The 14,491-nt window shown below is 29.0% G+C and overlaps 1 protein-coding gene across 1 annotated transcript; it reads left to right on the top strand.

Moving 5' to 3' along the window:
• The first annotated feature begins 4,183 nt into the window (after positions 1–4,183).
• On the top strand, positions 4,184–5,284 carry LOC140827953 (dehydration-responsive element-binding protein 3-like). The gene has a single exon (XM_073190917.1). The coding sequence runs from the start codon at positions 4,375–4,377 to the stop codon at positions 5,131–5,133; it is 759 nt and encodes a 252-aa protein (XP_073047018.1). The 5' UTR covers positions 4,184–4,374; the 3' UTR covers positions 5,134–5,284.
• Positions 5,285–14,491: the final 9,207 nt, after the last annotated feature.

Genomic DNA, 14,491 nt, shown 5'->3' with positions numbered 1-14,491 from the left:
TAATTAATATCAATATTTATTATATATCTTAGAGTACTAAAAAATCATAACTTAGTATCACATCTGAAATATTTTGTAATCGAACATCATATATTAGTATCACATCTACAATTTTTTGTATCTATTTTCATTTGACAAAAGATTTGTCATTAATCTCAATATGTGTTATACAAGTTAAGTACTCAAAAACTATATATCAATGACATATCTGAAATATTTTATAGTTAAATATTATATATTAATATCAAAATTTTCATATTTATATTGAATTTCATCTGAAAAACAATTTAGAGTACAAAGAATACATACACATTTTTTGTGTGATACAAAAACTGTATAAAACTTTTTGATCCCACAGAAAGTGAACACAAATATAACATGGTGTGGGGATTTATTGTTAATTTACTAAAAAAGTTGTATAAAATTATTATTATTATTATTATTATTATTGAAGCTCGAGGGGCAACGTGTGTTTTAGGTCCATGAACAAGTGTTGGGTCGACGGTGAATGTAATTAATTAGAATTAGAGAGGATGTGACTTTTGTGATAGGTGGCTAAAAGTTGGCTATTAATGCTACAATTACCAACCCAAGGCCATATATATAATCTATCAATGATGAAAACGTACAAATGTTATTAATTATTGGCCAATCGATATGGCAAATTGTTGTGTTTCGATGTCATGCATCTCCAACTACAAAATTATTAATATTTCCCCCAAAAAAATGTAAGGAATCTTATGTTCTGTGCTCTGCATAGTGAGATATGTTTTTTTGTCCATGCAGATGTCAAAAATATATTGGAATTCCAAACGTGAAATTGAGGCAAACACAGCATTTTGTCTGACCAAAAAGAGTTTAATTTTATATGTACTTTTTATTGATATTGAGTTTTGCCTAAAAGTGTAAAATTTATTAGGTACATATATGACAGTATAAATTATCAATTTTATGATCTTTTTTAAAAAAAGTAGCCAGGTTCTTGTTATATAATATAGCTAGAGAACAAATAAATTCCATTTTTTAAAAAAAATTACAAACTGTAGAAATTTGAAAAAATAAATTGAGAAATTACAGTTTTACTATTGAAGAGAACATAGATAAATATTTAAATTCAAAGCTATTTAATTTTAGTATGATTTACATAATATTTAATTTGTTATTCAATTACAGTACTCGATCGATGTTTAATACAAGTGGATGTTGAAATTAAATTCTCTAGGCGGACCCAGATATTTAATTAATTTATGTGGAGATTTATTATCGGACCCTTTGATGAAATCTTTCGGTTCTGCGTTCTGCCTTCTTGGGGCCAACTCCAACATAATCCACAAGCCACAAATCAAACACTTTCACCTCGTAAATTAAAGGCCCGGGCAATTTCATTTTCAAGACTACATTTGTCTCCAAATACATTTTAAAATATTAAAACAATTAATAAATGAATTATTTGGATTACCTTGATCTGTGGCTTGATAATTTTACATTTATACTGTAGCTACCCCTTAATATATTACGAATGTAATAAGAATTCATCAAGAAATTTGATTGTGTGGGGGAAACTTAATTAATATCAATTAAATAGTAGAGAAATTTTTTATGTGTTCCCAAAAAAAAGATTTGTAAGATCGAATGGTTGATGCGTGCTTACCAAAAAACTATTGTTGATGGTAATGGTATAACTCGAATCTTTTAAATCGTAAACCACTCAATCGACGCTTTCGATAGTTCTACCTATCGTAAACAGTTATCGCAATCAATCTGCGTATAAAATAATTAAATTTTTTATTTAAAGAAATCGGTGATATAATCTATATTTGAACGTCCTAATATAATGTAACCTACCAATAAAACTAGAGGAAATCTTCAAATTTCTTTCATAAAGATATGAATCAACCCCGATGGACAAAATATTTCTCAACCCCTACACAAACAAACAAACAAATGAAATGACATTTTTGCTATATATTATTAGACAAATCATTTATTTATTTATTATTTTTCTTTATTGAGCGTCGACATTTGGTTAAAATGAGGCCCCATTAGACTAACAACTTGTTAATCCTACCCAGAGAGCTAGTTAGTCGTTTCTCATGCATGTTAGAAATTTTATATGTTCAACTCAGAAGTGATGTTTAAAACTTAAAACTTACCAAAAATGATATTAACTTTTATCTAATGATACAGTTTAATTTTTTTTTTTAGAAAAAAGAATATAATGTCTCAGTTGAAATGATTACGGTTCAATGGATCTATGTTGAAAGACTCTAATCACATCAAAACCCAAAGATAATTTTAACAATTAACGTTAAGGAATAAATGCACCACTTTTGACATTAAAGTATTTAGTAAACTTACTTGAATAATTTTTTTTTGAAAGATCATTATATCGGGTCTAAGGTTATAATACATGTGTAGATTTGATTTGGGTGGATGACACAATTTTGTTTGGGGTAATAACTTCATGTTTAGATTTTACAAAATGCTAATAAGGATGAGGGTCATTTTAATTTGGAGTCAAAAGAATCGTTCGACTCGGGATTTTTTTCGAGGGCCATAATTTTTTTTAAAAAAAACTTATTATACAGTACTATAAATTGACTTAACTGCTCACATTACTCATACGTTCTTGTTGGTTATTTTTGGTCTTCTGGTACAGTAGTAAGTGTGAAACGAATTTACTAAAAGTTATTTTGTGCATATTTGATCTTATTACTTAATTATAATATATATTTGGACTATTGCTCATCAATTAGTTTTTATATTGTCTTTATTTTCGTGATTTAATTCAAAAATTGTTGTGAGTGTAAAAGAATATAAATGCACGTTATGATTCATAAACTTTTTGTTAGAATCGGCCCTGGTGAGGATGTATTTGAAACCGATTTCAATTATTTATAGAAGAATTTAAACCGTAAATTGGTAACTTTAAAATTTCCTACAATCAAATCATCTGAGCAAACCAAATGGAATTGTTTTTCAAATACATCAATATTACAAATTAATCCCAACATAATTCAAAGAAATCTAAAGAAATTTACATGAAATTGTATTGTGAATCCAGTCGTTGCTTATCTTTTTGTTCTTTAAACATATTTCGAGATGATTTATCGCGAATACAAACTTAAAAACATATATATTTCGAATGGCATTTTACTTAGTTTATATGATTATGTTTGAATCAAACAAATTAATGAATCCTTGATTCAAATACAAATTATTCTAGTCTAAAATAAAATAATTTTTTTAGTTTCAAGTTGATCTTAAAAAATTCAGCGTTTAAAGATTTAATTTAAATTTTTAGATCATTAAAAAGGTAATTAGAAAATTAAAAATATGTAGTGTTTGAAAATAAAAATAAAAATTTGAAAATATAAAGCGAATAATGTTTGATAATAAGTGATTCTAATAATAACTGTTTATCACAATCACTTTTCTAGAATTAAAATCAGAGTGAGTCTCATGTGAGACCGTCTCACGGGTCATAATCCGTGAGACGGGTCAACCCTACCCATATTCACAATAAAAAGTAATACTCTTTGCATAAAAAGTAATACTTTTTCATGGGTGACCCAAATAAAAGATCCGTCTCACAAATACGACCCGTGAGACCGTCTCACACAAGTTTTTGCCATAAAATCATCACACCATCCGTTTATAGATTTCAATTTAATCGACTAAAATATAACAGAGAATCTGAATAATTTTAAACATAGAAAAACTGTTTTTTTATTAAAAAAAATTCAAAAATTGATATTAGTTTTTTGAACAATTGTAAATACTCCTCCAACATGTAGGCACAAGTAGTATCCAATCCAACTCAATTTATATAAGCGATTTGACACATTTCATGCTCTGACCTTTTATGTGATAATACACAGCCTTGCAGAGAGCAGTACAGGATAAATGAGCAGTAAAGATTTACGAAGGTGAAAGAAGAAGTGTGTGTCTATATATATATCGAAGGGTTTGAAATTAATGAGGGGGGTTGCGTATGGTATATCCAAATTGGATTTTCGAAAGGGACCTGATTTACCACAACAATGGGGTCTACTCCTCTCTTGTTTTAAGTGATGTACCAGTCATGAAGAAATGGTACAGAATTTCTTATTCTTTAATTTATTCACCAAATTGCTATTTTATTTAATTATCACGACTTTGCATATCACTGTAGACTGTGTCTGTGTGTGTGTGTGTATATATATATATATATATGCACCTTTTTGCGTTTCGATGCTCAACATTTTCCTTCCTCGCTAACAACCCTTTCTCCTGATGTACATTTCCAACAACAGAAATGTAACTGGTTTCATGCAGTACTGATTCTGCTGTGAAGATTTATGTATATACATTAATCAAGATTTCGCCTTGAAAATGGATTCGGTTTCAAGAATCTTCTGTGGTACTACTGATTATCAAAACACCTCTTTGTTCTCATTCTCCGCAGCTTCTTTGTCAGATAACTCCGCCGCCAAGGCGGATCAGTCTCCGGAAACCGCTAAGAAAGTTAAGAGAATCCGCGACTGCAACAGTACTCCCAGCAGCAAGCACCCGGTTTACCGGGGAGTTCGGATGCGGAACTGGGGGAAATGGGTGTCCGAAATCCGGGAGCCACGGAAGAAATCACGCATATGGTTGGGTACTTTCGCGACTCCTGAGATGGCGGCGCGTGCGCATGACGTGGCCGCGTCGAGCATCAAAGGGGCCTCGGCCATTCTCAATTTCCCGGAGCTGGCAGCTGCTCTGCCGCGTCCGGTCTCCCTCAGCCCACGTGACGTGCAGGCCGCCGCGGCGAAGGCCGCTGCCATGGACAAATTCGATGTCCTCTTGTCTCCTTCGAGCACTTCTTCCCCCGCGTGCCCAACTTCATCATCTTCTTCTTCTCTTTCATCTCTTGTTTCTGCAATCGATCTTTCGGCAACATCGGAAGAACTGAGCGAGATTGTTGAGTTGCCGAGTTTGGGGTCGTGTTTCGACAACCTGGGCCTGAGGGGTGACTTTGTGTACGTCGACAACATGGCGATGGAGGAGTGGTTGGACCCTCCTCCGCCTTGGGTCGGCGGCGTTGATGGTGAGGTCGATGCTGATGGTCAGATTCCGAGCTGTTTTGAATCTTTGTTGTGGAATTATTGATGTTGTGTGCTTTCTTTTTTCTTTTTCTTTTTTTTATATTATGTGTTTAATCTTTTTTGTGAAATTGTGTGGTTTGATTAGGATCTTAGGCATCAGTCCTTTCATTTTTCAGTAAAAGGGCTAAAGAAATTTCAATTTCATTCTTCTTCAACTGTATCATTGTCTGTTAAAACCCTCTTCAAACTGTACAGTGTTAGGCTCATAAATGTTCTTCCGGGTTCAACATATGTATATATCATTTCATTTAAATAACCTACTGTTTTTTCAATATTTTTAAGAAACAGCAATTTGGAGCAGAGATTTCACAATTTGTGTTCTCCCAGACAGAAAAAGTGCAACATGTTACTAAACTCGAACCAAAATTTTATTATAACATAGAAGTATGGGCGAAGTCTGGATTCAAAAGTATACGAGGTTGGCTCCACAGTAGTAGGGTTGAGTATTCGGTTAAAATTTTCATAAAATCGAATCAACTGAATTTTGTTCGATAAATCGACCCGACCAAATTTTACTGCTAAAATAAAACAAAACAAAACGAAAAATATGTTCTTTAGGTCCATAATAGAATTATCCGAATTTTTCGTACTTTTTTTTAAAAAAAAACATTTTTAATTTAAACAATGTAACGTAAAATTTGATTCAAAAAATTTAATTTATATTTATTAATTTATATATATATATATATATATATTTATATATATATATATATATATATATATATATATATATTTATATATATATATATATATATATATATTTATATATATATATATTTAAGTCTAGTTCTATTGTCCTATAAAGTTTTATTAAAAATTTATCATATTTATATCCTAATAAACTTTATTAGAAAATTTAATAATATTATTTTTTTTATGAAACTTCTGTTTGTTTATGTTTGGTTAACTGAAACTGACCGATATTTTAAAAAACTAAAATCAAACTTCCAAATAGAGTAATAGACTAAGCCAATTTTCAAATTATTTCAGTTCGATGATTATTTTGGTTGAAATCTGTAATTAGTTCATCCCTTGGTGAATTAATGTTTGCCTTTTACTTGCCGATATATGCTCCTTTTCTTCTTTATCAGAGTTATCTAAGTAGAAAAATCCAATCATCCCAAAAAATTACGACAATTTTTTTTTCAAATTTCAGTTATTCTAACTAGAAAAATCGTAATACAAGCCTAATAATAATTACAACATTAATAATTCTCAAATATTTCCATGGATCGATTATTTTTCCAAAAATTCGCAACAATAGCTTTTTAGAGTATAAATTCACACTCGAAAATTCATATACATCATTACTCATAAATCATTATTATCACAACTCAAATTATAACTAGATATTCGACATAAGTTTAAAATTGTCAATTTTACCTCAAAGTCGATTTTAGAACCTATGCAAATATACCAACGAATAAACATGAATTAAGTCTAATTTGTAGGGGTTGTTTTATTTTTAATTTTTTAGCATTAGACTGAAAAAAAAAAAATTTAAAACATAAGCAGAACTGGAACCCACACCAGCCAGGGGTGGCTCCGTTGACAGCCGTCAACCCTAGTGAAACAATAATATAAATCTCTCTCAACAGATTAAAGCGGTAATAGCCCTCTCATGACTCATGGATCTCTACCACTTCTTTAAATTTTAAATACAACGCTTAATATTTTTGTTCCTATACAAATTTCAATATTCGATCGAATAATAATTATTCGATCACTATTCAAACATTGCAAGTCTGATATATTCTGGTGTAAGTATTTTTCATGAAAATGGGTTTTGAAATAATGGAAGTTTTGGCCTGAAATTCTGATGCCGAACTAGAGTTTTTCTGTGTGTTTTGTTGAGTTGAATGGTAGGGGAACTGGAGGGAGGTGGGGTTGATACTTGAAATCAATGAAAATGACAAGCTAGCTTTCCCTTAAGTATCATTATCCTTTTCCACCATTATTTACCGAATTTAATTATAATGATATCAAAATTATTAGTGTTGATAAAATTAAATTATGGGTTTGAAAAGTACATTATTTTTGTTTTATTATGTGTTTATATTGTGTATCGATGATGAATGTATATGCTTAACATAGTTACAGTAACTATATTAGTATTTTTAAATATTTTCAACTATTTATTCAAATGAAAAATATGAATTTTAAAGGTATTAACTGATGACTTGGTATTTTGAAATCTTCAACATTTAATTTGTCGATTAATAAAAAAACTTTTTTTGCACAAATATAATGCGTACACATGTGATTGGTTGTCACAGTCATGGTTTTAAATATCACTTAATATCTTCGAAAATTCTGTAATATAATCTTGAAATATACATACATAGATATATATGTTTAATGTTTCGGCTTGAAATAGTAAGGAGTAGGGACTATATTATAAATAATTTAAGTTGTGGTCACAATAATACAATGCTGGTAATTAAAGCTATTATCCAAAATGTAAATCAAATTTAATTTGTCGATTAGAAATCCTCTTTCTTGTGACTAGATACGATATATATAATCAATATTCAACAATATTTTCAGTATATCGATGCACAGTACATTATATATATATATATATATATATATATACTCGTTTTTTATTAAAAGTTATAACCAATGATCATAATGGTGCAAATTAATTGAATATTTTAAATCGTACGATTCAAGAGACATGTTTCAATTGATACTCAGCGTAGACAATTATTCGTGTAACATAATATTCAACAATATTTTCAATACATCAATGTTTGGTGTATTAGTACCAAAAATATAATTTGACCATTTATTAAATATAAAAGTGAAAAAATTAAGTCAATTCATAGAAAAAACACACTCTCAATAATATACATTTTTTTCTCTTTATTATGACTTGCTATTTAATTATTTTAAGGGAATAATTAATTGTTTTCAAAATTTAATATTATATACCTATCTATTCTGTTTAATCTCTTTTAAATAAAATTTATATGAAACAATTTTTTTCTTAAAATGATCATTTAATTCAAAGACATGGATAAAATACTGCCAATAGTATTTTTCAAAAAATTATTTTCACTAAAACATATAATAAAAAAAATTAAAATAATTTGAATTACATTAATTATTCAATTTTATAAAAAGTGTGTAAATGTGAATATTTGTCTTGTACTAATTAAATTACGTTATTAAGGCTTTTAGATGTTTGTTTGGTCAAATCTTTTTTATCACCATCGATCTCAAAATTTGATAAAATTAAAAGTAATATCTGTCCTTTATTTTTATTAATAGGATTATAAAAAAATTATGTAAAATACCACAGTACGTCTTTACAATCATATATACTGAAATTTTGGATTGTTTTAAACTCTTCATCCTTCATATTAAAATCATTATCACCCTACAGTGTGGAAGAAGTAAAAGAATATATCAACGATGACATGAATTATTTAAAAGTTTTTATTAATTTACATATAGATTTTTTTATTCGATCTATATTAGTACGAATGAAATAATTAAGTAGCTCAATTATGTGTGTGTTGGTTATAATATTGTCTAAAGAAACGTGTTCAAAATTAGTACGCTTTCCCTTATGTTAGAGTAGCACTCTTACGGTTGTTTAGAATAAGAAGTATCTAGGCATGTATTTTTCTGTACTTAAGAAATAATACTAATTCAGCTCGAGAAGAACAGAACTTGTTCGTCTCTCATTTCTTCACTTATAACAGTGTGAGTGTGTGTTATTAAGTTCAAAAACTTTATAAATACTTGCTAATACGATCACAATCTAGTGTTTGACTTAATTTTTAAAAGAATTATATGAAAAAATTTAAAATAGGAAAAAAAAAACAAAAGAAAAAGACGTTAAGAGTATATATTATCTTGGAAAAAAAAAAAAAAGAGAGACAAACTTAAAATATAAATTTGTACTATGGTTTGTACAAACACATTTGCTTTTTAGAGAATTTTCGTCTCCACAACTTTTTGTAGGTTTTATTTTTGTCACCAAATTTCAAGATTTTAACTTTTTATGAATAAAATCAACCCCACAAATAATTATTTGATAAAAATTGAAAGAACTTTATGGTTTATGGTCATATTCAATGTACATACATATATGGTATATGTAATCCAACACATATCAGACACCAAAATCTTGAAAAACACCGACCTTTTTAAATACCCAAATCTTTTGAAATAAAATCAACCTTTTTCCCAACATATAACTTTTGAAAATGATCCGTCTTGGACTTATTTCATACATACTAATCATAAGAAAGCAAATCGATCGCAATTATTTATGTATTTTGTTCTTTCTCCACAATTTAATTATTGAATTCTAACTTACATGGCATCTCAAGAAAAGTCCAAAAAATAATAATAATTAGATAATAGGGAAACAACTTATTCATTGTATTAACAATAAAAATCGTGCTTGTGTGGGTAGCTGGTTAATTTAAACACAAATATTCGGCTACCGTGCTTGACTATATATTTTGCGAGGAAAAAAGTAAAGTTAGTATTTTATTAAAGATTTTATTAGAAAATTTAAAATATTGGTAATAAATTAATTTAAGTTGTGACCAACGAAAAATAGGGACGTGCCAAAATTTGAAAATGATTTGGAAATGATTGGAACCTGGAAGCTTACCAAATATGCTTCTCCATGAAGCTTGATTCTCCAATATTTTAAAATAATTCGACTGTTCATTTTTGGCAATGAATCGGAGTATTGTTTCTTGTTGTTTTCTCTTTTGTTCCATGAATATAACTGTAGCCACATAGAATAATACAAAGATTACTTTTGTAGTTAATTTTAAAAAATAAATATTATAAAATGCTATAGGGGAATATTATAATGATTTTGTGTTGAAAATAAATAAATGTTAAATGCCTTATCTGATATATATCTATCAGAGTTGATCAGATACAACACTCATTTTCAGCAAAATAGACTTCAACCTTTGTGTATTTTGTTTGTTTGAAAAATATAAGTTCCTACCACTTTAAAATTTTGTAGCGTTTTGATTTGATTATTATGAAAATTACTTATTTTGTCGTGTAATTTTATCATTTTTCGTTTTTACTCTCATCGACCGTCAAAGTTCAGTAGTAATCCAATAAGTCATTTTGTTTTGACTTTTAGTAATTTTTTTTACCATGTAACTTGTCACGCCTCGAGCCCGGGCTCGCGCCTGCGTGACTGCACAATGGGCCCTTATAGCAACTAATTTGTATTCGTCATCGCTTTACGAAAATAATTAACCCAAGTTGCTATAGAAGTCCATTGTAGCCCATTATAAACTCATTTTAAATCTTTAATTTTTAAGATGTGAGACAAGGGTATCACAATCACCCCCCTTCAGAACACGACGTCCTCGTCGCGGCCTGACCACTCGATCCACCAGCACCGAGAATCTAGATGCGGCTCCTACAGGTTCAAGAGGTGGCTCACGTCATGTAGCACTTTGCCCTGCAGGTTCAAGAGGTGACTCCCATGCACGTAGGACTTTGTCTCGCATAGCACTTATTTCTCGGTGTTCCATGCCGGTGACCTGCTCTGATACCATTCTGTCACGCCCCGAGCCCGGGCCCGCGTGATTGCACAATGAGCCCCTATAGCAATTAATTCGTATTCGTCATCGCTTTACGAAAATGATTAACCCAAGTTGCTATAAAAGTCAATTGTAGTCCATTATAAACTCATTTTAAATCTTTAATTTTTAAGATGTGGGACAAGAATATCATATAACCGAAGTTACTTTATCAATTTTCGGTCTTACATCATCAATGTCTTACATCAATTATATCTTCATTTTCGATAATAACAAAAACCGATAACAATTTATTGGGATAATGCCTAATATATACTGAACTTTTATAACTTACATGTCTAAAAAAAATTAGTTGTCAAATTTCATGACCAAATTGAAAATTTTGTTGTAAGATAATATAACATAAGTCCCCAATCAAAATATTTTTTATTATTTCATATTTCAAAATTTAATGATAATATACTATATATTATTAGACTTTAAATTGCAAAATTAGGTACTACTTGGAATTTATACGTGTTTTTTGAAATCATTCATTCATTTATGTCCTAAAAAGCATTCAAGATTCCATAGGAAAAACGTTTGTTTTTGTACCAAGCAATACGAGTTTTAATATAAATACTTGAATACTATATCAAAATTCGAGAACTTTGACATAAATATAAAATTCAAAGTTAGTGGATTTAAATATAAAATTCAGTTCGATTGATATATGGAAGGCTAATTAAGTTCCATGTATAAACCTCAACCCTGATCTCGTGTTCATTAGGAAAACGGTGGTTGAATTGATAAATTTATTAAATTCTATTTATTAATGTGTTTACCATAATTGGATACGTTTTGGAGAATTTAATAACAAATAAAGAGGAAATCTCAAAGATTCTATATAATATAAGACGGATCAACTTGATCCATATTTACATTGAAAAATAATATTTTTTATATGTAAAAACAAAACTTGTTGAAATTGGTCAAACTTTTTCGATTCAAAGTGTATTACGCGGGAATCAACTGTCCATCGGATTCTTTGATAGAAAGAAATCAAATTTCAAATATTTCCAATTCAAACCTTCCTCCGGCTTATCACCGGCAGTCTGTTCAGGGTTCCAAACTCAATGATGGAGGCCATCATATCTCATTTAAGCTGGGCCAGCCTAAGTAATATTTTTCATTGATCGAAGTAAGAGATATGTCTCACAAAATTAATTTGTTAGACTATCCACAAGAGTTTTATAACAAAAAAAGTCAATCTGATGCTAAATATGGCCGAATAATACTATTAAAATACAGTTAATATATTGTTAATTATGATGTTAATCGCATGCCTTTTATGATTATTAATAGTGATTATTATTTAATTTTAAAGTACAATAAAAAAACTGCATCAACTTTAGTCAAAATAATTATTATCTACTATTATCCAAACCCATTTTTTAAAGCCAAAACTAGCAACTAATTATTCCCCGACAAGCTTTTTTTAATATAAATAAATAGTGATTATTGATCTCAACCGATAACGACTTTAATTAAAATGTAATTATGGTTTTAATAGTTCTTTTTTGAAAAAAAAAAAAAAGAATGATGACTTTGGATTCGTAAATCGCTTCATTAATTATATAATAAGGCGGTGGCCTCGCAAGAAACAAATAAAATATGTCATTTTGAGAACGTGATGTACAATATGCTGCTCGATTCGGTGAAGGCTGCTACATATATATGTATGTCGCGTGGCATCTTCACAATTAATTTTTTTTAGAAAAATAAAATCGGTAATTATAAAGAAGGGTTAACAATATTATGAACATTCAAGCAAAAATATACGTTCAAGAAACTGGAGAATGGATTACATTTACGTGTAGCTTGACTGTGTGAACTCGAAATTTTGACAAATTGTAAGAAATAAACGGCTAGACTCTACGGTTGTTTCATCGCTTAATATGAGGTTTGCCACAATATTATGAAATAAATTTGTATATATGCTAACAGGCAAAAACTTGTGTGAGATGGTCTCACGGGTCGTATTCGTGAGACGGATCTCTTTTTTAGGTTATTCATGAAAAACTATTATTTTTTATGCTAAGAGTATCACTTTTATTATGGATATGGGTAGGATTGACCCGTCTCATAGATTAAAATACGTGAGACGATCTCACATGAAACCCACTCATGCTAACAACTATAAATTTGATCATAAGATAAACTTGTTTCAAATATTTACAAGAAACGGAGTTAATATACATATATATATATATATATATATATATATATATATATATATATATATATATATATATATATATATATATATATATATATATATATATATATATATGAAAAAGTTAGTCAAGATATGCTGTGGGGTGGTTGACTGGTTGGGCATTTATTAATTCGATATGATGGTACACTAAAAGCTCTAAAATGGTAAATGCCATAAAATATTTTAGTATTTACTTGCAAATAAATGTATGTACACAAGTGGAGGGATAATAAATTATCTTTTCTTCTTTTTTGGTTTTGTCATTTATATTTTTCAGAAAAAATAAAACTTTTTAAATTTTTAAGAAACAAACATATTTGTTTAGAAGATAAATATGACGGTGGAGAACAATGACAAATATCTATTTGTGGGAATCTTATACACTGTTTTAATAATTGAGTTGATCATAGAGAATATTAGCAAGTAGCACTGATGGATGAATGTCAGATCAACACTCTTGATTGAAAAATGACTTAAATTTTCAAAAATTGAAAAATAACCGACTGAAAAAGCAATTTGATAACATAGAGAACCAAAATCTCAAATAAAAAACACACATGACCAAAAAAAAAACAAGTTTTCTTTAATTGTTTTAACTCATATTATCACAAAAAAAAAATTTAATTAAGTGTTCGGTTCTGTAATTAATATTAAAGCCCATGTCACATTTTCTATATTCAAAAGCACAAGTTTGTGCAATTATTTAGTTGGTTTTGTTGGGAGCAACATTGGTCATCGATTGAAAAACAATCAAATCATAGCGCTTTAGTATGTAGAATCCATTTATTTCATGAATTTTTTAAAAAGAAAATTTTGAATGGATAATCCTAGTAGGAAGACACTAAAGGTAAACATAGAAAAATGCAAAGAATTGATGGAATATATACCCCCAATGAGAAAATTTAAAAATTGTTCAACCCAAAAACTGAAAGGAATCGAGTAGGCTGAACACTTCAAGAAAATTTTAGAGAAAGACCTTTAACTTCATTTAATATATAGCAAGTGTTTTTAGGATGATACTAGTTTTGGGTTTAGAAATATGATATCCTTGCATGTAATGCCATAAATTTTATATCATTGTAACTTTAGATTTTTTGATCGATTTGATTGTGATATATTTCACAAAAACACAATGATTAGAGGACAACGAACGTCCTTGGATGCAAATTAAATCGGAGTATGAGTTGTAAGGAAATTATTTTGAGTGCAACAAACAAACGAAAATGACGTGTGGAATTTAAGCTTTGCTAGCTAGTCATCGTACTATGTATTCGACTTGGTCATATATACAGACAAATTAATTTGGGGCCTAATATATATTGCCTTTTATAACTAATTGTTAAGTGTGTTAAAGTTCTTCTCAGATATTTTTTTTAAGTCCCGGATTAACCTAAAAATTGTTTCTTCACTCTCTAGTCCCACATGTGATTTTACAGATATAAGATTTTTTAGGATTAAATATTTTAGATCTGACGTTAATATATGTTTTTTCGAGTACCCAAACATATATAACAAATTTTGATATAAATGACACGTATTTTTCAGATGAAAATTTGTACAAAACCTTG

The sequence above is a fragment of the Primulina eburnea genome, chromosome 3, assembly GCF_022965805.1.
Source record: "Primulina eburnea isolate SZY01 chromosome 3, ASM2296580v1, whole genome shotgun sequence".
NCBI classification, from domain to species: Eukaryota; Viridiplantae; Streptophyta; class Magnoliopsida; order Lamiales; family Gesneriaceae; genus Primulina; species Primulina eburnea.
This window is presented reverse-complemented; position numbering and strand designations above follow the sequence as displayed.